The sequence below is a fragment of the Mustelus asterias genome, unplaced genomic scaffold, assembly GCF_964213995.1.
Source record: "Mustelus asterias unplaced genomic scaffold, sMusAst1.hap1.1 HAP1_SCAFFOLD_1728, whole genome shotgun sequence".
NCBI classification, from domain to species: Eukaryota; Metazoa; Chordata; class Chondrichthyes; order Carcharhiniformes; family Triakidae; genus Mustelus; species Mustelus asterias.
The window spans coordinates 47,501-71,005 of NW_027591673.1; the positions used below are offsets into that span (position 1 = coordinate 47,501).

General features: G+C 49.9%; 1 protein-coding gene across 1 annotated transcript; it reads right to left on the minus strand.

The window, feature by feature from the left end:
* Positions 1 to 1,295: 1,295 nt before the first annotated feature.
* On the minus strand, positions 1,296 to 22,280 carry LOC144488631 (RNA-binding motif, single-stranded-interacting protein 2-like). Its single transcript, XM_078206697.1, has 9 exons — positions 22,130 to 22,280; positions 21,804 to 21,913; positions 14,950 to 14,996; positions 12,972 to 13,065; positions 9,888 to 9,938; positions 9,013 to 9,123; positions 6,654 to 6,734; positions 4,620 to 4,707; positions 1,296 to 1,371 (listed from the first exon to the last, which is right to left on the minus strand). Exons 1-8 carry the CDS (start codon positions 22,206 to 22,208, stop codon positions 4,627 to 4,629), a joined length of 654 nt encoding a protein of 217 aa, XP_078062823.1. The 5' UTR covers positions 22,209 to 22,280; the 3' UTR covers positions 1,296 to 1,371; positions 4,620 to 4,626.
* Positions 22,281 to 23,505: the final 1,225 nt, after the last annotated feature.

Genomic DNA, 23,505 nt, shown 5'->3' on the forward strand with positions numbered 1-23,505 from the left:
ATGGATGGCAGACAATAGTCAAGGACGTAGAATGACCATTCGGCCTAGTAACTCTCCCATTATAGCAGCTGACTCACTGATGTTTTGTGCCTGATTAATCACCCTCAGAGATTTTTCCTATGATTAGCTTGGAATCTATTTTCCACACTGCACCCGTTTATAAATCTATCCCAAAAGCAAAGGTGCAAGCTTTAGCCATATTTTAGAGCTTTCACCCTCAAATGTACCAAGTTACCTTTAATTGGATGGAAGTTAAACAGGCAGATTAGGGGAGATGAGGAGAATTTGTGTAAAATGCAGTGAGTTGCTGTGATCTGGAAGGCGTTGCCTGAAAGGGCAGTGGAAGCAGATTCAATCGGAACTTTCAAAAAAGGTGAATTAGATAAATACTTGAAGAGTGTTTGGGAAAAAGAGTTGGGCTAATTGGACAGCTCCTTCAAGGAACTGGCATGTATCCGATCGGCCGAACGGTTCCCTTCTGTGCTTTGCGGCCCTTCGATTTTGATGGGCTTGGAACAGGAGCCATTTTGGGTCTTGACAAAAGGGTGGCTAATGCAATGCCTGAAGGTGGACTCGAAGTGTGTTGCCGATTAGATCAAATCAAAACTCAATCCACTCCCATTTTTGACTCCCACAAAATGGGAATGAGCTGCTGGGGGGTGGGGGGTTGTGGCGATTCTTGGGGCGCGAATATCGGAACTCGATGAAGGGGAACTGCAATTTGAAGTTGCTTTTTTTGACTGTTAGTGTTCCCACAGAGGACATTGTAAAGGAGAAAATCGAAATTGCGCTAATCTCTACAGCATTATCATGGCAGCAACAGAAATCATTGTTAAGGTGGCAACTGTACAAGGCCGTGGGTTCCAGCTGTGAAGATTCGAACTCAAATCAACCTGGATATCTTACATAACAAGAAGAAAATTAAAACTAATCACGGTTAAAAAGACATCTGATGTGTAATCTTCTCTCTTACTCTGAGCAGTTTCAGAATGCTTAAATAATGATTTGCTATAGTTGCACTTTCAAAAAAAATAAGCTCTCTTTCCCGTATCAAAATAAACCTCTTTTCCACAAATTCTGCCACCGAGTTTGGTATGTCTGGTTAACTGAAGTAGAAAGTTTATCAAAATAGTTGTGTTTTTTTTTCTTTGTTGAATGTCTTACAAATAAAAGGAAAAAAACTTTTGTGTATTTCTTCCCCCCCCCCCCCCCCCCCCGCTAATCTTGTGCAAAAATTTCTATTTTTTCTTTTGTCCCTGCCCGCCCGCCCGCCCCCCTCCCCCCCGACCCACCCTTCCCCTTCCTCCAGAAGGTTTCTGGTTCACACTGATTCAGGAGAGCTGATTCTTCCTCCTTTCCACACTCCCGCATCTGGAAGAGAAGGAAATGAAGGCGTCACATTGATCCGAGTTCACCTTTTCTCCTTGCTGTCCTCGAGATAGATGGTGAGTGAGGTACGCGAGGCCCCAGCACCATATTCCCCCCCCCGCAATCTTTCTCTGCTGTTCGACGCCTGCGCGAGGGAAGGTGATGACCTCGCGGCATTATCGCCAATTCATCCAGACACTCAGCCAATGTCCTGGGTTCGAATCCCACCACGGCAGATGGGCCCTGGAGCGGGTCCAGAGGAGGTTCGCGTGAACGATCCGGAAATGAAAGGCTTTACGTATGAGGAGTGTCTGAGGACTCTGGGTCTGTACCCATTGGGGTTTAGAAGGATGAGGGGGGGACCGTATTGAAACTTACACAATACTGGAAGGCCTGGATAGAGTGGACGTGGGGAAGATGTTCCCATTAGTCGGAGAGACTGGGATCCGAGGGCACAGCCTCAGAGTAAAGGGACATCCCTTTCGAACCGAGATGAGGAGGAATTTCTTCAGCCAGAGGGTGGTGAATCTGTGGAATTCATTGTCACAGAGGAGGCCGGGTCATTGAGTGTATTTAAGACACAAATAGATAGGTTCTTGATTGGTAAGGGGATCAAAGGTTACGGGGAAAAGGCGGGAGAATGGGGCTGAGAAACTTAGCAGCCATGGAGGAGCAGACGCGATGGGCCGAATAGCCTAATTCTGCTCCTATATCTTATGGTCTTATGAATTTGAATTCAATTGAAAAAAAATCTGGAATTAAGACTCTACTTGAGGAGTGTACATATTACAGAGGAGGAGGTGCTGGAAATCTTAAAGCGCATCAAGGTAGATAAATCCCCGGGACCTGATGAAGTGTATCCCAGGACGTTGTAGGAGGCTAGAGAGGAAATTGCGGGTCCCCTCGCAGAGATATTTCAATCATCGATAGTCACAGGTGAGGTGCCTGAAGATTGGAGAGTGGCAAATGTTGTGCCTTTGTTTAAAAAGGGCTGCAGGGAAAAGCCTTGGAACTACAGGCCAGTGAGCCTCACATCTGTGGTGGGTAAATTGTTGGAAGGTATTTTGAGAGACAGGATCTACAGGCATTTAGAGATGCAAGGACTGATTAGGGACAGTCAGCGTGGCTTTGTGAGTGGAAAATCATGTCTCACAAATTTGATTGAGTTTTTTGACGTGGTAACCAAGAAGGTAGATGAGGGCAGTGCAGTTGATGTTGTCTACATGGACTTTAGCAAGGCCTTTGACAAGGTACCGCATGGTAGGTTGTTGCATAAGGTTAAATTTCAAGGGATCCAGGGTGAGGTAGCTAAATGGATAAAAAATTGGCTTGATGACAGAAGCCAGAGGGTGGTTGTAGAGGGTTGTTTTTCAAACTGGAGGCCTGTGACCAGCGGTGTGCCTCAGGGATCAGTGCTGGGTCCACTGTTATTTGTCATTTATATTAATGACTTGGATGAGAATTTAGGAGGCATGGTTAGTAAGTTTGCAGATGACACCAAGATTGGTGGCAGAGTGAACAGTGAAGAAAGTTATCTGGGATTATGGGCTGATGAACGGCAGATGGAGTTTAATTTAGACAAATGCGAGGTGATGCATTTTGGTCGATTGAACCAGGGTGGGACTTACTCAGTTAATGGTAGGACGTTGGGGAGAGTTACAGAACAAAGAGATCTGGGGGTACATGTTCATAGCTCCTTGAAAGTGGAGTCACAGGTGGACAGAGTGGTGGAGAAGGCATTCGGCATGCTTGGTTTCATTGGTCACAACATTGAATACAGGAGTTGGGACGTCTTGTTGAAGTTGTACAAGACATTGGTAAGGCCACACTTGGAATACTGTGTACAGTTCTGGTCACCCTATTATAGAAAGGATATTATTAAACTAGAAAGAGTGCAGAAAAGATTTACTAGGATGCTACCGGGACTTGATGGATTGAGTTATAAGGACAGGCTGGATAGACTGGGACTTTTTTCTCTGGAGTGTAGGAGGCTGAGGGGGGATCTTATAGAGGTCTATAAAATAATGAGGGGCATCGATCAGCTAGATAGTCAATATCCTTTCCCAAAGGTAGGGGAGTCTAAAACGAGAGGGCATTTGTTTAAGGTGAGAGGGGAGAGATACAAAAGTGTCCAGAGGGGCACTTTTTTCACACAGAGCATATTGAGTGCCGAGAACAAGCTGCCAGAGGTAGTAGTAGAGGCGGGTACAATTCTGTCTTTTAAAAAAATGTTTAGACAGTTAACATAGGTATGATGGGTATAGAGGGATATGGGCCAAACGCGGGCAATTGAAACTAGCTTCGGGGTTTAAAAAAAAGGGGTGGCATGGACAAGTTGGGCCGAAGGGCCTGTTTCCATGCTATAAACGTCTACGACTCTATGACTCTACTGATGACCATGAAACCATTGTCGTAAAAACCCATCTGGGTCACTAATGCCCTTCAGGGAAGGAAATCTGCCGTCCTTACCTGGTCTGGTCCACATGTGACTCCAGAGCCACAGAAATGTGGTTGATTCTCAACTGCCCTCCAAGGGCAACTAGGGATGGGCAATAAATGCTGGCCCAGCCAGTGACGCCCATGTCCCACGAATGAATTAAAAAAATGAATCCTGGCCTCTAGGTTTAAGTTTAAAGTTTATTTATTAGTGTCACAAATAGGTTTTCATTAACACTGCAGTGAAGTTACTGTGAAAATCCCCTAGTCGCCACACTCCGGCGTCTGTTCAGTTACACTAAGGGACAATTTAACATGGCCAATGCACCTTACTCGCACATCTTTGGACATTAAGGGTCAATTTAGCATGGCCAATCACCTAACCTACACATCTTTGGACTGTGAGAGGAAACCAGAGCACCCGGAGGAAACACACGCAGACACGGGGAGAATGTGTAAACTCCACACAGACAGTGGCCCAAGCCGGGAATCGAACCCGGGTCCCTGGCGCTGTGAGGCAGCAGTGTTAACCAGGCAAGACCTTAATGAACCATTTGTCTTTTTTTACACCACAACCCGGCAACTTCCACTGCTACCGGATAGAACATCCCACCCTGGCACTGGGGAGGGTTTCAGGTCAGGCCATGCGGCGAGGGGGAAAAAACCCATGCAGTTCAGAGCAGGTGGCGTCAAGTGTGGCATCAGCAAGGGGGGTCTGGAGGGAATGTCAGACAGGAGGAAGTTTAACATGAAGAACTTGGAGATTAAGGGAGGACTGGGATAGAAATTCCGCCCCGACAGGAATAGATTCCTACCTCAAGTTTACTTGCTGTGCTGGTAGGAGTAGGTTGCATGTTCAGAGGATGTTTCCATAGCAACCTGCTGCTGCTGGCCACTGGGTTCCTGGAATGGGAGAACATGAAGCTATCACACTTAGTATTTACAGTAACAAAAAACTTGACAAAGGGGCCATGAAGATTTTGAGAAATCTGATGAATGATTGGAGTTAGAAAGGCCACGTTTGTTCCCTTCCTCCTTCCTTCCCTCCTCCTCTCCTTCCTTCCCTCCCCCTCTTCCTTCCTCCCCCACTTCCTCCCTCCCTCCCCCTCTCCCTCCCTCCCACCCTCTCTCCCTCCCTCCCTCCCACCCTCTCTCCCTCCCTCCCACCCCCCCTCCCCCTCTCCCTCCCTCCCTCCCTCCCCCTCTCCCCCCCCTCCCTCCCCCCTCCCTCCCTCCCACCCACCCTCTCTCCCTCCCTCCCCCTCTCCCTCCCTCTCTCCCTCCCCCTCTCCCTCCCTCCCCCTCCCTTCCTCCCTCTCTCCCTCCCTTCCTCCCCCTCTTTTCCTCCCTCTCTCCCTCCCTCCCCCCTTTCCCTCCCTCCCCCTCTCCCTCCCTCCCACTCACAGCATTCTTATACCAGGACACAGCAAGTTCCCATCTCCAAATTTAAACAGGTATAAAACTCCATTTCCAGCTCCTGCTTCCTCCACCGCTCAGTGCCAACAGCGCCGGGCACAGCAAGGTACGAGCAGCATGACAGGACCAGGACATGGGCCTTTGGTTTAAACGTCTGGGCAGCTCTTATCCTAGCTCTTGGCAAGCTTGGCATGTGCCAGGAACCACTCGATCACTGAGGAGGCTCTCCCATGATGCAAAGGGGCAGGGCACCCTCCCCCACTCGGGGCGCAAGGTCATGTGCCACCTCAAGTGATGCGATGAAGGTCCACCGGCTGTACGAAACCGGTTTTGCCAGCCCCCCAAGACAGAGGTTGTCCATAATTCACTACAAACCTGCCATACTCACCCAGAGAGGTCAAGAGGATGGGTAGTCCAAGAATGTTTTGAGGTTGAAGTTGGGCCATTGAGAGGGAGATACTTCTCTGTCTTTGAACCACACTCGGGTTACTCTGAGGCAGCCTCGTGGCACAGTGGGGTAGTGTGCCTGCCCCTGAGCTAGAAATTCCAGGTTCAAATCCCACTCCAGGATTTGATGGCCAAGAAAGTTGCATCCGTAGCAAGGCCAAATAATTGGAGTTGGAAATCCTGCCAAGGGAAGGTGACCTGGGTTCGAATCCCACCATGGCAGATGGTGAAATTGGAATTTAATAAAAATCTGGAACGAAAAGTCAAACGGTGACCGCAAAACCATTGCCAATTGTCTGAAAAACCCCATCTGGTTCACGAATGCCCTTTAAGGAAGGAAATCTGCTGTCCTTACCCGGTCTGGCCTACACGTGACTCCAGAGCCACAGCAATGTGGGTGACTCTGAAATGATCGAGCGAGCCACTCGGCTCATGGGCAAGTAGGGTTGGGCAACAAATGCTGGCCAAGGGTCTTTGAAAGAGATGTGGATAAATATAGAATCCCTACAGTGCAGAAGGAGGCCATTCGGCCCATCGAGTCTGCACCGACCACAATTCCACCCAGACCCTATCCCCGTAACCCCACACATTTACCCTAGCTAGTCCCCCTGACACTAAGGGGCAATTTAGCACGGCCAATCCACCTGACCCGCACATCTTTAGACTGTGGGAGGAAACCGGAGCACCCGGAGGAAACCCACGCAGACACGGGGAGAACGTGCCAACTCCACACAGACAGTGACCAAAGGACGGGATTCGAACCCGGGTCCCTGGCGCTGTGAGGCGGCAGTGCTAACCACTGGGCCACTGCGCATGGCCAATATGTGAAGAAAGGGAAGGTCATTGAGGCTTGGTAGAGCTAGCGTAGGGGGGGCGGGGGGAGGGTGGTCTGGATTGCCCCCGCAAAGAGATAGCCCAGATATGCTGTGACCAATGGCCTCCTGTAGTCTACACCAGCAGTGAGCGTCAAGTATGAAGGGACTTACCTCGACAGACACATTGGAGGGAGGCATTGGGTTGTACTGGGGAATGTATGTCCCTTGTATTGCTGTGGTGGCAGGCATGTACTGGGGGAACAGATGCAGAAACAAAATGATTATTAGTAACGCACGACAGACAAGCTCCCCAGATACACTGCAAATATCTATCGGACCCCCACCAGGGGCACGAGGTGCCAAAGACAAACGAAAATGTTACATTCATCGCAATCCCAGTTCACCCAAACACAGGATAGCAGCACTGACAGAAACAAGAATAGTCAAAAGAAAGATGGCACCGTATCAAATAGCCCAGAAACATTTGTGAAAAAGCACCATAAACAAATTACTTTGCTATATTGGTATAGGTGGGGATGGCACGGTGGCACAGTGGTTAGCACTGTTGCCTCACAGCGCCAGGGACCCGGGTTCGATTCCCAGCCTTGGGTCACTGTCTGTGTGGAGTTTGTACATTCTCCCCGTGTCTGCGTGGGTTTCCTCCAGGTGCTCCGGTTTCCTCCCACAGTCTGAAAGACGTGCTGGTTAGGGTGCATTGTCTATGCTAAATTCTCCCTCAGTGTACCCGAACAGGAGTGTGGCGACTGGGGGATTTTCACAGTAACTTCATTGCAGTGTTAATGTCAGCCTTTCTTGTAACTAATAAATAAACATTAACTTTGGGGAAAGGGTTCAGATATTTATAGAGTCGTTTTAAAGTTTAGTTTATTTATTAGTGTCACAAGTAGGCTTACATTAACACTGCAATGAAGTTACTGTGAAAATCCCCTAGTCGCCACACTCCTGTTCGGGTACACTGAGGGAGAATTTAGCACGGCCCAATGCACCCTAACCAGCACGTCTTTCGGACTGTGGGAGGAAACCCGGAGCACCCGGAGGAAACCCACGCAGACACGGGGAGAATGTGCAAACTCCACACAGACAGTGATCTGAGGCCGGAATTGAACCCGGGTCCCTGGCGCTGTGAGGCAGCACTGCTACCACTGTGCTGCCGTTCTGCACTGTGTCGACCTTATAGAGGTTGACAGCACAGAAAAGGCCCATCGCGTCTGTGCCAGTCATAAACAAAGCACCTCAGATCAGCAATTGAGCCTCTCCGTTAGATTTTGGTTGCCTGGGCGGCCATGTTCTAAATTGATTTATTATATGAAAATAGAAAAAATATTGGCTTACTGCCAATGGAGTGAAGTAGGGTTGGGGTGGTGTAAATAGTTAATTTAGGACAGAGCCACCCCAGGGGAGGTTCCCTGGGGGTCACAATGTAACAGCTGAGGGACAATTCACCTGCTGTTTCTAATGCCCCCCTCACATTGACTGCTCTGGGTTCGACACAGCTGCCTGGACGTGGCTCACACTTGCACATGCTCCTCATTTACAATTCAGTATTGTCACCAGGCGAGCACGTGCTGGTGTTGGCAACAACAACTTGTATCTATATGGTGCCTTTAGCCGAACAATCCCACCACAAGAAGCGTGATCAATGTGACACCAGGTGAGGAGATATTAGGACAACGTTAACCAAGAGGTCGGTTTGAAGAAGCATCTTAAAGCATGCCACCCACCCCTGCAACGCCCGCTGGTTCAACTCCGTAAGCGTACAATTGAGCCCGGTAGTCAGGACGAAGAAGATCCCAGTTCGACACCTGTTCTCTATTGCTTCTTTCCATCATGGTGGCTGCTACAATGGGAGCTATGAGGAGGCAATGGCCTCGTGGTATTGTCACTGGACTAGTAATCCAGGTGAATGCCCTGGGGACCCGGGTTCGAATCCCACCCACGGCAGATGGTGAAATTTGAATTCAATAAAAATAAATTAATAATGAAACCATTGCGATAACCCACCAATGTCCCTTTAGGGAAGGAAATCTGCCGTCCTTACCCGGTCTGGCCTACATGCAACTCCAGAGCCACAGCAATGTGGTTGACTCTCAACTGCCCTCTGAAATGGCCGAGTGAGACACTCAGTTCAAGGGCAACTAGGGATGGGCAGCAAATGCTGGCGATGCCCACATCCCATGAATGAACAAAGAGAAAATTGGGTCTGAGTGTCAGGGAGAGGTAATAGTTGGTCGGACCTCCCACTTTGGATCAAAAATCCAGCTGCCCAATTTGGTGACCCAAAAGCCATGGCTTTTCCCACGATCATGGTGATTTCCACACCAAGGGACAGGTCCAATTGTAGCAGCCAGGTTTGAGCGCAGCCGATATAGGTCAGGCCTCGAACCGAGTCAGTGGCGCGAAATGGCGCCGCCTTGATTTACAGTGAAGAAGAAAGGGCTTTGAAGTTAGTTATGTACTCACTTACTTTTCCCCATGATCCCAGAGTACTCCCAGTGTAGGCAGCACTTACCGTTCCTGTGCTGCCAAGGGACAGGTGGCTAAGCTGCTGGGTTAATGGTCCCATCATCGATGTGGGCTGGATGGACATGGTGTGGTCTATCGTGGGTGTTATTACTGTTCCCTGCAAAGGACAAACATCACAAACCGTTCTGAGCTTTCCATTTGTCCAATCTCCCAAAGGCAGCGACTCATATGGGGGGTGAGGGGTGAGGGGGGGTATAGGTGACAGCGTGGTTTGCTGAAGCGAACAGTGCCAGGCTGTGCTACAAGGGTCATCAGGGATAGGAGGGGGGGGGAGGAAATTTCAGGCTGAGCTTATTGTTGCTGAAAAGAGACATGTTGTCGAAGCTTTTCATCTTGCACTCATCAGGACAAACAAAAATTCAAAATTTCACAGGATCGCCACAATTTCTACTACAGGGGAGAAGGGTGCTGATTGGTTGATGAGTTGAATGGGAGAAAGCAACAGGGGAGCTACAGGCTCCCCAAGTTTCCAGGTAATCCAAAAAATGTTGAAGCCTTGCGCCTTTTTTCCAATTATCCAGCAGCTTGGGGAGCCAATAGTTCCCACTGGTTTCTCCATGGCATCGCCTGAGCCAATCAAAGTCAACTCGTCAACCAATCAGCACCTTTTTCTCCTGCGGTATCCTGCGGTGTGAGCCTCTGAAATTTGGCATTCTTGAGTTTGTCCTGATGTGCGGAAGATGTGAAGCTTTAGCGATGTGTGTCTCTTTTCAACAATATTCGGGGGTCTGGGGCTTTCCAGTGCGCTGGGGCGGGTAGCCTTGGCCAGTGGGTTCACCGGCTCGCAATGCAAACGGCCGCTGAGTCCCGATCCCGGCCAAGGTTTGTTTAATAAAACGGAAAAGCGAAAAGGAAGCTTACCATAGGTTGCATAAGGTACGACTGATGGTGCATCCAGGATGGGCTGTGGACCTGTGGGTGACCAGAAACGAGTATATTCAACGATGAATGACTTGCAATTATGAAGCATCTTAAACATAAGAGTAATCACCCAGCAAACTTTGACACCAAATCACATAAGGAGACATTAGGACAATGACCAAGGGTCAAGGGTCAGTCTCAAGGATGTGGAAAACAGGAGAGAGACAGGGTCGAGAGGGAATTCCAGAGCTTAAGTTAAAGTTTATTTATTAGTGTCACAAGTAGGCTGACATTATCGCTGCAATGAAGTTACTGTGAAAATCCCCTAGTCGCCACACTCCTGTTCGGGTACACTGAGGGAGAATTTAGCATGGCCAATCCACCTAACCAGCACATCTTTAGACACTAAGGGACAATTTACCATGGCCATTCCCCCAAACCTGCACATCTTTGGACACTAAGGGGCAATTTAGCATGGCCATTCCACCTAACCCACACATCTTTGGACACTAAGGGGCAATTTCGCATGGCCAATCCCCCTAACCTACACATCTTTGGACACTAAAGGGCAATTTAGCATGGCCAATCCCCCTAACCTACACATCTTTGGACACTAAGGGGCAATTTAGCATGGCCATTCCACCTAACCCACACATCTTTGGACACTAAGGGGCAATTTCGCATGGCCAATCCCCCTAACCTACACATCTTTGGACACTAAGGGGACAATTTAGCATGGCCAATCCACCTAACCTGCACATCTTTGGACACTAAGGGACAGTTTAGCATGGTCAATCCACCTAACCTACACATCTTTGGACACTAAGGGGCAATTTAGCATGGTCAATCCACCGAACCTACACATCTTTGGACACTAAGGGGCAATTTCGCATGGCCAATCCCTCTAACCTACACATCTTTGGACACTAAGGGACAGTTTAACCTGGCCAATCCACCTAACCCGCACATCTTTGGACTGTGGGAGGAAACCCGAGCACCCGGAGGAAACCCACGCAGACACGGGGAGAATGTGCAAACTCCACACAGACAGTGACCCAAGCCGAGAATCGAACCCGGGTCCCCGGCGCTGTGGGGCAGCAGTGCTCACCACTGTGCCTCCCTGAGGGGCCCAGGCACGGCTGCCAATGACAGAGCGATTGAAATCGGGGATGCTCAAGGGAATCAGAATTGGAGAATATCTGCTAAACGTGTTCCAACGCAGAGCAAGAACAGGAAGCGAATCATTGATTTTAGTACAATTTGAGAGGTGAACATAACTCAGGTTGAGGTATAATATTTGGAACTCATCACTTACCCACCTGAGCTCCGATATCAAGTCAGGTCATGGGAATTTTCCGGAAAAGGGGCAAACACATTTCCCCCCACCCCATCTTTCAGAGATTAAGCCCTGCCTATTCCAGAGACCCTTCACTCTGCCCGCTGGCACGGGACAGTGGGTTAATGGAAGTTTGGCCTAAAGCTTTACCCCGCCCGCCCTTCGTACTCGTGGTAAATATCCATGGGATATTAAGGGCCATGGCTGTCACTGGAGGGCAAAGTTCAGGGACGCAAATGGAACATGAGATTGGTGGATGGGCCCATCTCGTCCAAGGAGACAGCAATGGGGTGGCACGGTGGCACAGTGGTTAGCACTGCTGCCTCACAGCGCCAGGGACCCGGGTTCAATTCCCGGCTCGGGTCACTGTCTGTGTGGAATTTGCACATTCTCCCCGTGTCTGCGTGGGTTTCTTCCGGGTGCTCTGGTTTCCTCCCACACTCCAAAGATGTGCGGGTTAGGTTGATTGGCCATGCTAAATTGCCCCTTAGTGTCCTAAGATGTGAAGCTTAGGTGGATTGGCCACGCTAAATTGCCCCTTAGTGTCCAAAGATGTGGAGGTTAGGTGGATTGGCCATGCTAAATTGTCCCTTAGTGTCCAAAGATGTGCAGGTTAGGAGGATTGGCCATGCTAAATTGTCCCTTAGTGTCCAAAGATGTGCAGGTTAGGTGGATTGGCCGTGCTAAATTGTCCCTTAGTGTCCAAAGATGTGCAGGTTAGGAGGATTGGCCATGCTAAATTGTCCCTTAGTGTCCAAAGATGTGCAGGTTAGGTGGATTGGCCATGCTAAATTGTCCCTTAGTGTCCAAAGATGTGCAGGTTAGGTGGATTGGCCATGCTAAATTGCCCCTTAGTATCCAAAGATGTGCAGGTTAGGAGGATTGGCCATGCTAAATTGTCCCTTAGTGTCCAAAGATGTGCAGGTTAGGTGGATTGGCCATGCTAAATTGCCCCTTAGTGTCCAAAGATGTGCAGGTTAGGAGGATTGGCCATGCTAAATTGAGCCCAGTGTCAGGGGATTAGCAGGTTAAATATGTGGGGTGACAGGGATAGGGCCTTGTGTGGGAATGTGTGGTCAGGGCAGACTTGATGGATCGAATGGCCTCCTTCTGCACTGTGGTGATTGTATGCATGAGACTGGATTTCTATTCCAAGCCATTGGCATCAAGGGTTTGAAAAAACAATGACACCTCAATGAAACAAAGGGTGGGATTTTCCGCCCGCGCTCACCCCAAGGCCGGAGATTCCCGCCTGAGGTCAACGGACGTTTGTGTGGTCTGACCCCGCCCGCTGTGATTCCTGTGGCAGGCGGAATGGGAAAATTCCATGCAAAATCTCTAACCTACCCCCTTCTGCACATCACAATAACTCTGCGATGAGTACTTGGAGACATTGAAGAGATGCGGTACGTAACTGTGAGGGCAAAATGTTTACCCTCAACGCTCTGCTTTCATATACTGCAGTACGATATGCACATGTTGGCCAGAATGTTATGCCCCCCTAAGGGTGGGCTGGCAGGCCGGTGAAGAGGGGTGGCGGTTGTAAAATAGGGCAGCAGCATTGTATCCGTCACCGAGTTGCCCCCTGTCCACCCCCTGGGTATTTCACCCAAGGCATCAATTGAACCAACCTTGAGTGACTGGGATTCTTTTTCCCACAATGGGGATGGCCTGTGCGCGAGAAACAATACTTTTCACTGTATGCTAATACGTTTGACAATAATAAATCAAATCAAAAAAACACTCACCTGATATGAGGACACAGGGGAGGTGATGTATGGTGAGATAGAAGTCTGTGCGATCATCCTGTTTGGAGCAATACTGTAGGGACTGGAATAAAATCTGGAGCAAAAGAGAACACAGAGAGGCTTTAGTCATTGTTAACCACATCTTTATCTTGATAGAATTATAGAATCTCGACAGTGCAGAAGGAGGCCATTTGGCCCATCGAGTCTGCACCGACAACAATCCCACCCAGGCCCTATCCCCGTAACCCCACACATTCACCCTGCTAATTTCCCTGACACGAAGGGACAATTTAGCACGGCTAATCCACCGAACCTGCACATCTTTGGACACAAAGGGACAATTGAGCATGGCCAATCCACCTAACCTGCACATCTTTGGACACTAAGGGGCAATTTAGCATGGCCAATCCACCTAACCCGCACATCTTTGGACACTAAGGGACAATTTAGCACGGCCAATCCACCCAACCTGCACATCTTTGGACACAAAGGGACAATTTAGCATGGCCAATCCACCTAACCTGCACATCTTTGGACACTAAGGGGCAATTTAGCATGGCCAATCCACCTAACCTGCACATCTTTGGACACTAAGGGGCAATTTAGCATGGCCAATCCACCTAACCTTCACATCTTTGGACACTAAGGGGCAATTTAGCATGGCCAATCCACCTAACCTGCACATCTTTGGAGTGCGGGAGGAAACCGGAGCACCCGGAGGAAACCCACGCAGACACGGGGAGAACATGCAAATTCCACACAAACAGTGACCCAAGCTGGGAATTGAACCCGGGCCCCTGGTGCTGTGAGGCAGCAGCGCTAACCGCTGTGCCACCGTTCCCCCACGCTTCCATGTTTCTCCCCATTTCCACCCTAATTCTGCATGGTTACAAGTATGGGAACATCTGGCCCACACAAGTTACGTGAATCCCACAGATACCCTCTCTTGTTTAATCCGTGTTTGATTGGTCCTGGAAGGGATAAAGTGTCAAAAGTATTGCTACCTCACAGCGCCAGGGGCCCGGGTTCGATTCCCGGCTTGGGTCACTGTGCGGAGTCTGCACGGTCTCCCCGTGTCTGCGTGGGTTTCCTCCGGGTGCTCCGGTTTCCTCCCACAGTCCGATAGACATGCTGGTTAGGGTGCATTGGCCATGCTAAATTCTCCCTCAGTGTACCCAAACAGGAGTGTGGCGACTCGGGGATTTTCACAGTAACTTCCTTGCAGTGTTACTTTAAGTTTACTTGTGACAATGATAAATAAATAAGAAGTAGGCTTACATTAACGCTGCAATGAAGTTACGGTGAAAATCTCCTAGTCGCCACACTTCTGTTCGGGTACTTTGAGGGAGAATTTAGCACGGCCAACGCAGATAACCAGCACGTCTTTGGACTGTGGGAAGAAACCGGAGCACCCAGAGGAAGCCCACGCAGACACGGGGAGAAGGTGCAGACTCCACACAGACAGTGACCCAAGCCGGGAATTGAACCCGGGTCCCTGGTGCTGTGAGGCAACCACTGTGCTACCATAAAGGCCTCCTTTCCAAAGATGGCGCCCCCAGGAAAGTGCTGGAAATCCTGTGGTCTCGCCCGCCCCCCACCGAGACCCATGGAACATTTGTTCCTCACCTCCGCCACCTGGGGGGACCGGGCACTCCATGGGAGCAAAGGTCACAACAGGGCAGCCTTCGCTGTCTCAGCCATCGCGAGAGTGGCGACTTTGGCGTGGCACTTGGAGGGCAAGCTGGTTGTCATGGCGCTGAACCGCGACCAGCAGTCCGCACCGTCAGGAGAAGATATGGCAGCAGAACACCGAGGATCACCTCAGAAGCCGTGAGTTTCCTGGTGGCTTTAACAAACCATGACCTGTAGTCTCTTAGCCAGGGGAGGAGGTGGCGGCAAGACTTAGACACTTAAGGAGGTGGGAGAACTGCAAAACAACATCGCGAGAAGGGATCCCGGCAAGTCTAAAACTACTTACTCATTTTGCAAAGCGGTCGTTGGGTCATATGTCAGTGTCATTGTGCCCTGAGGGGATAAACGTATGAAGGTATTTACTTAAACAGTTCTCTCACTGGTAACAAACAACCACAACTGGAATCGGAAGAGGCCATTTGGTCCATCTGCCCCTTCCACAGACTATATTGCAGTCCAACCCATCACAGATTCTACCCCATAAAGGCAAATTACTGCGGACGCTGGAATCTGAAGCCAAAAGAGAAAATGCTGGAAAATCTCAGCAGGTCTGGCAGCATCTGTAAGGAGAGAAAAGAGCTGACGTTTCGAGTCCAGGTGACCCTTTGTCAAAGCTAAAAGGCAGAGAAAGTGGGAGATATTTATACTGTAGGGGGAGGGAATGAAAGATGAGTCATAGCCACAAAAACAAGGGGAAAGGCTGCTAATGGCAGCCCATAGAGAGAATAGAAGGTGTGAATGGCCAAACAGCAGAGAAGCTGAAATCAGAGGGTAAACTGTGAGAGATGAAGATGTGGGGGGAGCGCGGGGGGGGGAGATGGGACAGAGGTACAATGTAGAAAAGGGGAAGCGGACGGGAGAAAAGGTAAAGGAAGGGGGATGAAGTAGGGGGAAAGAGTAGGAGGGAAAGAAAAATGAAGAAAGACAGATTTTACCCCATCAACCTAATCGCCCCCTGCATCATCTATCCAACACGGACTCCAGGCTGCCATTTGATTTCTGGGGAAAAATTGGGCACAAATTGCCCTTAATCCCTAAAAGTAATGAGGCAAAAACCCCTGAATACTTATACCCCCATCGCCAGTATTCAACCCTAAGCGACTAACACCCTCAAGGTCCCGGATTGGCCCTTTCTTTGCCTGTAATGGTTTCCAAACACCGCACGTCTTTCAGAAGGATTGAATATAACTGTAGGGTCTATTCATTCCCCAGAATAGACGTAGACGGCACTGATACAAAGTTGAACTTCTTTTATTGAGCAGAATTTAAAATTAAGACATTACAGAAGCGAAAAAACTAACTTGCTGAGAGACAGAGAGAGAGAGAGAGATTGAGAGACCAGCAAAAGCTAGTCCTAGCATAGAAATCATAGAATTGAAATCATAGAAACCCTACAGTACAGAAAGAGGCCATTTGGCCCATCAAATCTGCACCGACCACAATCCCACCCAGGCCCTACCCCCATATCCCTACATATTTTACCCACTAATCCCTCTAACCTACGCATCTCAGGACACAAAGGGGCAATTTTAGCATGGCCAATGCACCCTAACCCGCACATCTTTGGACTGTGGGAGGAAACCGGAGCACCCGGAGGAAACCCACGCAGACACGAGGAGAATGTGCAAATTCCACACAGACAGTAGACTCGATCCAAACCTTACACTGCCCACATATAGTTGTACAGAGCATTCTCACTTTTCGGTTATCTGTGTCATGAAACTACTTGGTGCAAGCAGTGTCCCGAACTTTCATAAACAATTTGCAGCTGTGGCTATGAAGGTGTTTCTTTTCGCTTATGAGAAAGCCTCACTTGCGTTGTACTTTCAAAGAATGCAGTCAATTTCTAAGCTAATCCCAGCATGCCTGCTGAGTTTTAAAATGTGGCCAAGTTAGCTTTCAAGCTTCGCAGAGTTAGTTACATAGGCAGAAATATCTTAAAATGAAGTCTTTTGCATTACATGAATCAAACCATATAAAAGATCCCACAATAACTCCGGCACCACGGATTGCGAACAAAATGTTTGCCTGCATGTTGTCCACCATGATTATTTTGCTAGCTAACACATCTGGACAATGTGGCATGGATTATATGGGATACACAATGCAGAAATAGGCCAATTGGCCTATCCAGTCTGTTTCTGTTCCCCTTGAGCCTCCTCCCATCTAAATCTCTCTCTATTCCCCTCTCCCTCATCCAGCTTCCTCTTAAGCCCATCTGTGCTATTCCATCCCTCCACTCCGTGTGGGAGTGAGTTCCACATTCTCACCACACTCTGGGTGAAGACGTTTCTCCTGAATTCCCGATTGGATTTCTGGGTGACTATTTTATACTGACGGTCTCGAGTGACGCTCTTCCCCACAGGAGGAAATATTCTCTGTGTATCCACCACATCAAATCCTTTCAGAGTTAAAAAGACCTCCATGAGGTCTTCTATCTTCAAGAGACCCAACTTGTCAACCCTTTCCTGATATACAAACCCACACATTTCTGCTTCCACCCTTCTCAATCTTCTCCCCACCCTCTCTATATCCTTTTATAATACAGTGACCAGAACTGCACACAGCGCTCTAAGCGTGGCCTAACTAAGGTTCATTCAGGCTTATCATAGAATCCTTGCAGTGTAGAAGAGGCCATCCGGTCCATCAGAGGCTGCACCGACTCTTGGATAGAGTATCTCAGAGGCTCTCCGCCCTATCCCTGTAGTCCCGCACATTTCCCATGGCCAATCCACCTAACCCGCACATCTTTGGACACTAAGGGGCAATTTAGCATGGCCCTTAGGGACGGGGTGCAGGGGTTGGAGGTGGTTACAGAGATAGGGAGGCGCGCAGGGGCTGGAGGAGGTTACAGAGATAGGGAGGGGGTGCAGGGGCTGGAGGAGGTTACAGAGATAGGGAGGGGTGTAGGGGCTGGAGGAGGTTACAGAGATAGGGAGGGGTGTAGGGGCTGGAGGAGGTTACAGAGATAGGAAGGGGTGTAGGGCCTGGAGGGGGGTTACAGAGATAGGGAGTGGTGTAGGGGCTGGAGGAGGTTACAGAGATAGGAAGGGGTGTAGGGCCTGGAGGAGGTTACAGAGATAGGGAGGGGTGTAGGGGCTGGAGAGGGTTACAGAGATAGGGAGGGGTGTAGGGGCTGGAGGGGGGTTACAGAGATAGGGAGGGGTGTAGGGACTGGAGGAGGTTACAGAGATAGGGTTGAGGTGGCTGGAGGAGGTTACAGAGATAGGGAGGGTTGTAGGGCCTGGAGGAGGTTACAGAGATAGGGAGGGTTGTAGGGGATGGAGGAGGTTACAGAGATAGGGAGGGAGTGTAGGGGCTGGAGGAGATTACAGAGATAGGGAGGGGTGTAGGGGCTGGAGGAGGTTACAGAGATAGGGAGGGGTGTAGGGCCTGGAGGAGGTTACAGAGATAGGGAGGGTTGTAGGTGCTGGAGGAGGTGACAGAGATAAGAGAGGGGCTGTAGGGGCTGGAGGAGATTACAGAGATAGGGAAGGGGTGTAGGGACTGGAGGAGGTTACAGAGATAGGGAGGGGGGTAGGGACTGGAGGAGGTTACAGAGATAGGGAAGGGGTGTAGGGACTGGAGAGGGTTACAGAGATAGGGAGGGGTGTAGGGGCTGGAGGAGGTTACAGAGATAGGAAGGGGTGTAGGGCCTGGAGGAGGTTACAGAGATAGGGAGGGGGGTACGGACTGGAGGAGGTTACAGAGATAGGGAAGGGGTGTAGGGACTGGAGAGGGTTACAGAGATAGGGAGTGGTGTAGGGGCTGGAGGAGGTTACAGAGATAGGAAGGGGTGTAGGGCCTGGAGGAGGTTACAGAGATAGGGAGGGGTGTAGGGGCTGGAGAGGGTTACAGAGATAGGGAGGGGTGTAGGGGCTGGAGGGGGGTTACAGAGATAGGGAGGGGTGTAGGGACTGGAGGAGGTTACAGAGATAGGGTTGAGGTGGCTGGAGGAGGTTACAGAGATAGGGAGGGTTGTAGGGCCTGGAGGAGGTTACAGAGATAGGGAGGGTTGTAGGGGATGGAGGAGGTTACAGAGATAGGGAGGGAGTGTAGGGGCTGGAGGAGATTACAGAGATAGGGAGGGGTGTAGGGGCTGGAGGAGGTTACAGAGATAGGGAGGGGTGTAGGGCCTGGAGGAGGTTACAGAGATAGGGAGGGTTGTAGGTGCTGGAGGAGGTGACAGAGATAAGAGAGGGGCTGTAGGGGCTGGAGGAGATTACAGAGATAGGGAGGGATGTGGGGATTGGAGGAGATGAAAGAAATAGGCAGGGGCGAGGGATTTGAAAATCGGATGAATATGCTTTTGTCAAAAGGGGAGGCGATGGCCGAGTGGTATTCTCTCCAGACTATTAATCCAGAAATTAGCTAATGTTCTGGGGTCCCGGGTTCGAATCCCGCCACGGCAGATGGTGGAATTTGAATTCAATAAAAAATATCTGGGATGACCATGAAACCATTGTCGGAAAAACCCATCTGGTTCACTAATGTTCCCTTTAGGGAAGGAAATCTGCTGTCCTTACCCGGTCTGGCCTACATGTGACTCCAGAGCCACAGCAATGTGGTTGACTCTCAACTGGGGGAGAGTCAATTGGGGGAGAGGTAATTATGATGCAATCAGGCGGGAATTAGGAAGCATAGGATGGGAACAGAAACTGTCAGGCAAAGGCACTAATGATAAGTGGAACTTTTTCAAGGAACAAATACTGCGTGTCCTTGATAGGTATGTCCCTGCCAGGCAGAGAGGAAATGGCCGAGTGAGGGAACCATGGTTCACAAAAGAGGTGGAATGTCTTGTCAAGAGGAAGAAGGAAGCGTATGTTAGGTTGAGAAAACAAGGTTCAGTTGGCTCGATGGAGGGTTACAAGTTAGCAAGAAATGAGCTGAAAAAGGGGCTTAGGAGAGCTAGGAGGGGGCATGAGAAGTCCTTGGCGGGTCGGATCAAGGAAAACCCCAAGGCTTTTTACTCTTATGTGAGAAATAAAAGAATGACCAGGGTTAGGCTGGGGCCGGTCAAGGACGGCAGTGGGAACTTGTGTATGGAGTCAGTAGAGATAGGCGAGGTGATGAATGAATACTTTTCTTCGGTGTTCACCAAGGAGAGGGGCCATGTTTTTGAGGAAGAGAAGGTGTTACAGGCTAATAGGCTGGAGGAAGTAGATGTTCGGAGGGAAGATGTACTAGCAATTTTGAATAAACTGAAAGTTGATAAGTCCCCTGGGCCTGATGAAATATATCCTAGGATTCTTTGGGAGGCAAGGGATGAGATAGCAGAGCCTTTGGCTTTGATCTTTGGGTCCTCACTGTCCACGGGAATGGTGCCAGAGGACTGGAGAGTGGCGAATGTGGTTCCTCTGTTTAAGAAAGGGAATAGAAATGACCCTGGTAATTATAGGCCGGTTAGTCTTACTTCGGTGGTCGGTAAGTTGATGGAAAAGGTCCTTAGGGATAGGATTTACGACCATTTAGAAAGATGCAGCTGAATCCGGGATAGTCAGCACGGATTTGTGAAGGGCAAGTCTTGCCTCACATATTTGATAGAATTTTTTGAGGAGGTAACTAAGTGTGTAGATGAAGGTAGTGCAGTTGATGTCATATACATGGATTTTAGTAAGGCGTTTGATAAAGTCCCCCACGGTCAGCTTATGAAGAAAGTAAGGATGTGTGGGATAGAGGGAAGTTTGGCCGATTGGATAGGTAACTGGCTATCTAACAGAAGACAGAGGGTGGTGGTGGATGGAAAATTTTCGGACTGGAAACCGGTTACCAGCGGAGTGCCACAGGGATCAGTGCTTGGGCCTCTGCTACTGGTAATTTTTATAAATGACTTGGAGGAGGGGGCTGAAGGGTGGATCAGTAAATTTGCTGATGACACCAAGATTGGTGGAGTAGTGGATGAGGTGGAGGGCTGTTGTAGGCTGCAAAGAGATATAGATAGGATGCAGAGCTGGGCTGAAAAATGGCAAATGGAGTTTAACCCTGACAAATGCGAGGTGATTCATTTTGGTAGGACAAATTTAAATGTGGATTACAGGGTCAAAGGTAGGGTTCTGAAGAATGTGGAGGAACAGAGAGATCTTGGGGTTCATATCCATAGATCTCTGAAGGTTGCCACTCAAGTGGATAGAGCCGTGAAGAAGGCCTATAGTGTGTTGGCGTTCATTAACAGGGGGTTTGAGTTTAAGAGCCGTGGGGTTATGCTGCAACTGTACAGGACCTTGGTGAGACCACATTTGGAATATTGTGTGCAGTTCTGGTCACCTCAATACAAGAAGGATGTGGAGACACTGGAAAGAGTGCAAAGGAGATTTACCAGGATGCTGCCTGGTTTGGAGGGTAGGTCTTATGAGGAAAGGTTGAGGGAACTTGGGCTTTTCTCTTTGGAGCGGAGGAGGTTGAGAGGAGACTTGATAGAGGTTTATAAGATGATGAGGGGGATAGATAGAGTGAACGTTCAGAGACTATTTCCTCGGGTGAATGGAGCGGTAACTAGGGGGCATAACTATAGGGTTCATGGTGGGAGATATAGGAAGGATGTCCGAGGTAGGTTTTGTACTCAGAGAGTGGTTGGGGTGTGCAATGGACTGCTTGCAGGGATAGTGGAGTCAGAAACTTTAGGAACATTTAAGAAGCTATTGGATAGGCACATGGAGTACTTCGGGATCATAGGGAGGAAATAGCTTGATCTGGGTTTCAGACAAAGCTCGGCACAAAATCGTGGGCCGAAGGGCCTGTTCTGTGCTGTACTGTTCTATGTTCTATTCTATGTAACTGCCCTCGGGCAAGTAGGGCAAGAGATGGGCAATAAATGCGGGCCAGCCAGCGACACCCATGTCCCACGAATGAATAATAAAAAGAATGGGAGTCAATGGCAGTCAGTGAGTACAGGGGGAACGGAGCTTGCTGTGAATTGGGGGGGGCCGCAGAGTTTGGTTGAGCTTGCGTGCTTCCAGAGGGTGCAGGATGAGAGGCCAGGCCAGGAACAGGGACTGTAGCACAAGAGCAATCCCTGCAAGGTTCGGCCTGGCTGCCTCACCCTGGGGTGGGCCTGTTGGTGCCACCCCATGGCCTCCCGCTGCGAAGCCACGAACGTGCAGAGAGCTGACGTCACAGAGAGTACAAGCAGCTGTCCCTTACCGGCTCCCCATCTCTGGCCCAGGCCCGGCCATTCTGCAGATACTTGTTCTGGTTTTGCCGTTTCTTCTGTCCACCATCTGCAAATTTACACAGCAGCGGTTCCGAGGGAGCTAAAACGGCAACAGAGAGAGAAATAAAACACCAACATGTCAGAGAAGGATGTCACTCAGTCCCGCTCTGAGATCTCTCATTCCGCCCCCACCACCCTCCCCCATCTCATCTACCCTTGGACTCATTAACCCGTGTGGTGCCACTTTGCCCGTCTATATCGGTGCCACCTCACTTGCCCAATCGCGGGTGGAAGCTTCTGCGTGCCGTGTACTCACCCGCAACTCCCGGCTGCATCTTAATGAATTTCCCATTGAAATGGGCAATGATGGCCTCGCATTTCTCCGTCGATTCCATTCTACGGGAAGAACAAAGCGAAGGCGCAGCGTTAAACGGGCTGTCAAGAGGCGCCTCACAGAGGCCTGGGGCCGAGAAACTAACTCCGCTTAAAAAGACTTCGGGCCCAATCTCCACAGAGAGTCCAAGGTTCCCGAAGGGGCCCCAAATCAGATCGAGGCGTCCAATGCCCCCGAGAGATGGAGAAACTTTTATTTCCGATTCCCACCTGACTCGCGTTGGCTTCCGCCGATTGGGAATGGGTGGGGAAAGGCCCTTAGGTGACTTAAGGCCTGAGGCCTTGCCTGTCCACTGCGAAACTGAGCCTGCATCGTGGGCGTGGAAATCCCATCCATATGATTTTACCTCACCTCCTTGCCCCCCCCCCCCTCACCCCTGCCTTAGATCCCTCCTTTTGTGTGTGTGTGGTGAGGTGGGGGGTGCGGGGGGGGGGGATGTAACATTCTGCCCTAAGGATGGACACCATGGCCGGAATTTTACCGCCCCGGGCGCCATGGGAATCGGAGCGGGCGAAAGGTGGACCATGGGAAGGTCTGTTGACCTTGGGCGGTATTTTATGGTTTCGGGACGAGCAAGGCCATAAAATCCCGCCCCCCCCCCCCCCCCCCCCCCCCTCTCCCTATCAGGGTGTCCTGTGTCAAGGGGAAAGGGAGGTTGGGTGATCTTGGTCAACCCTCGACTGGGCATGGGCTCACGGCACAGCCTACACGTTATCTAGGGCAACACTCCCAGTGCACTACTGAGGGAGTGCTGTACTGTCAGAGGTGCTTTCTTTCAGAGGGAAGGTTAGAAGCGAGGCCCAGCCTTTCCTCTCCGGAAAGAACGGCCATTTCATCGAGGAGTCGAGGGATGTGTCTTCTTGGCCAATATCTCTCTCTCAACTAACATCCTGAAACATCTGGTCAAGTATCTCACTGGGGTTCGGGGAAGTTTACGGGTACACAAGTTGGCCGCCATGTTGCCGACATTAAAACAATGACTGTACTTCAAAAAGCGCTTCATCGGATGTCAAGTGCTTTGGGATGTCTTGAGGCCGTGGAGAAATGAAGACCCTTGTTTTTGCCAAGTCATGTCACAGAAACGTGGAAAATAGGAGCAGCAGTAGGCCATTCGGCCCTCCGAGCCTACTCCACCATTCAACATGATCATGGCTGATCCTTTACCTCAGCACAGTACTCCTGCTCTCTCTCCCCAAACCCCTTGACACGTGTAGAAATCTATCTACTTCCTTCTGAAATATATTCAGTGAGTTGGCCTCCACACAGCTTTCTGTGGTCGAGAATTCCACAGGTTCACC

What these genes read in the sequence shown, in the direction of transcription:
- LOC144488631 (XM_078206697.1), bottom strand. Translation starts at nt 22,208, where the DNA reads ATGGAATCGACGGAGAAATGCGAGGCCATCATTGCCCATTTCAATGGG. An exon ending in ACGACCGCTTTGCAAAATGA is followed by an intron (nt 13,066 to 14,949) that starts GTAAGTAGTTTT and finishes CTTTTGCTCCAG; the next exon opens with ATTTTATTCCAGTCCCTACA. An exon ending in CCCCTGTGTCCTCATATCAG is followed by an intron (nt 9,939 to 12,971) that starts GTGAGTGTTTTT and finishes GGTCACCCACAG; the next exon opens with GTCCACAGCCCATCCTGGAT.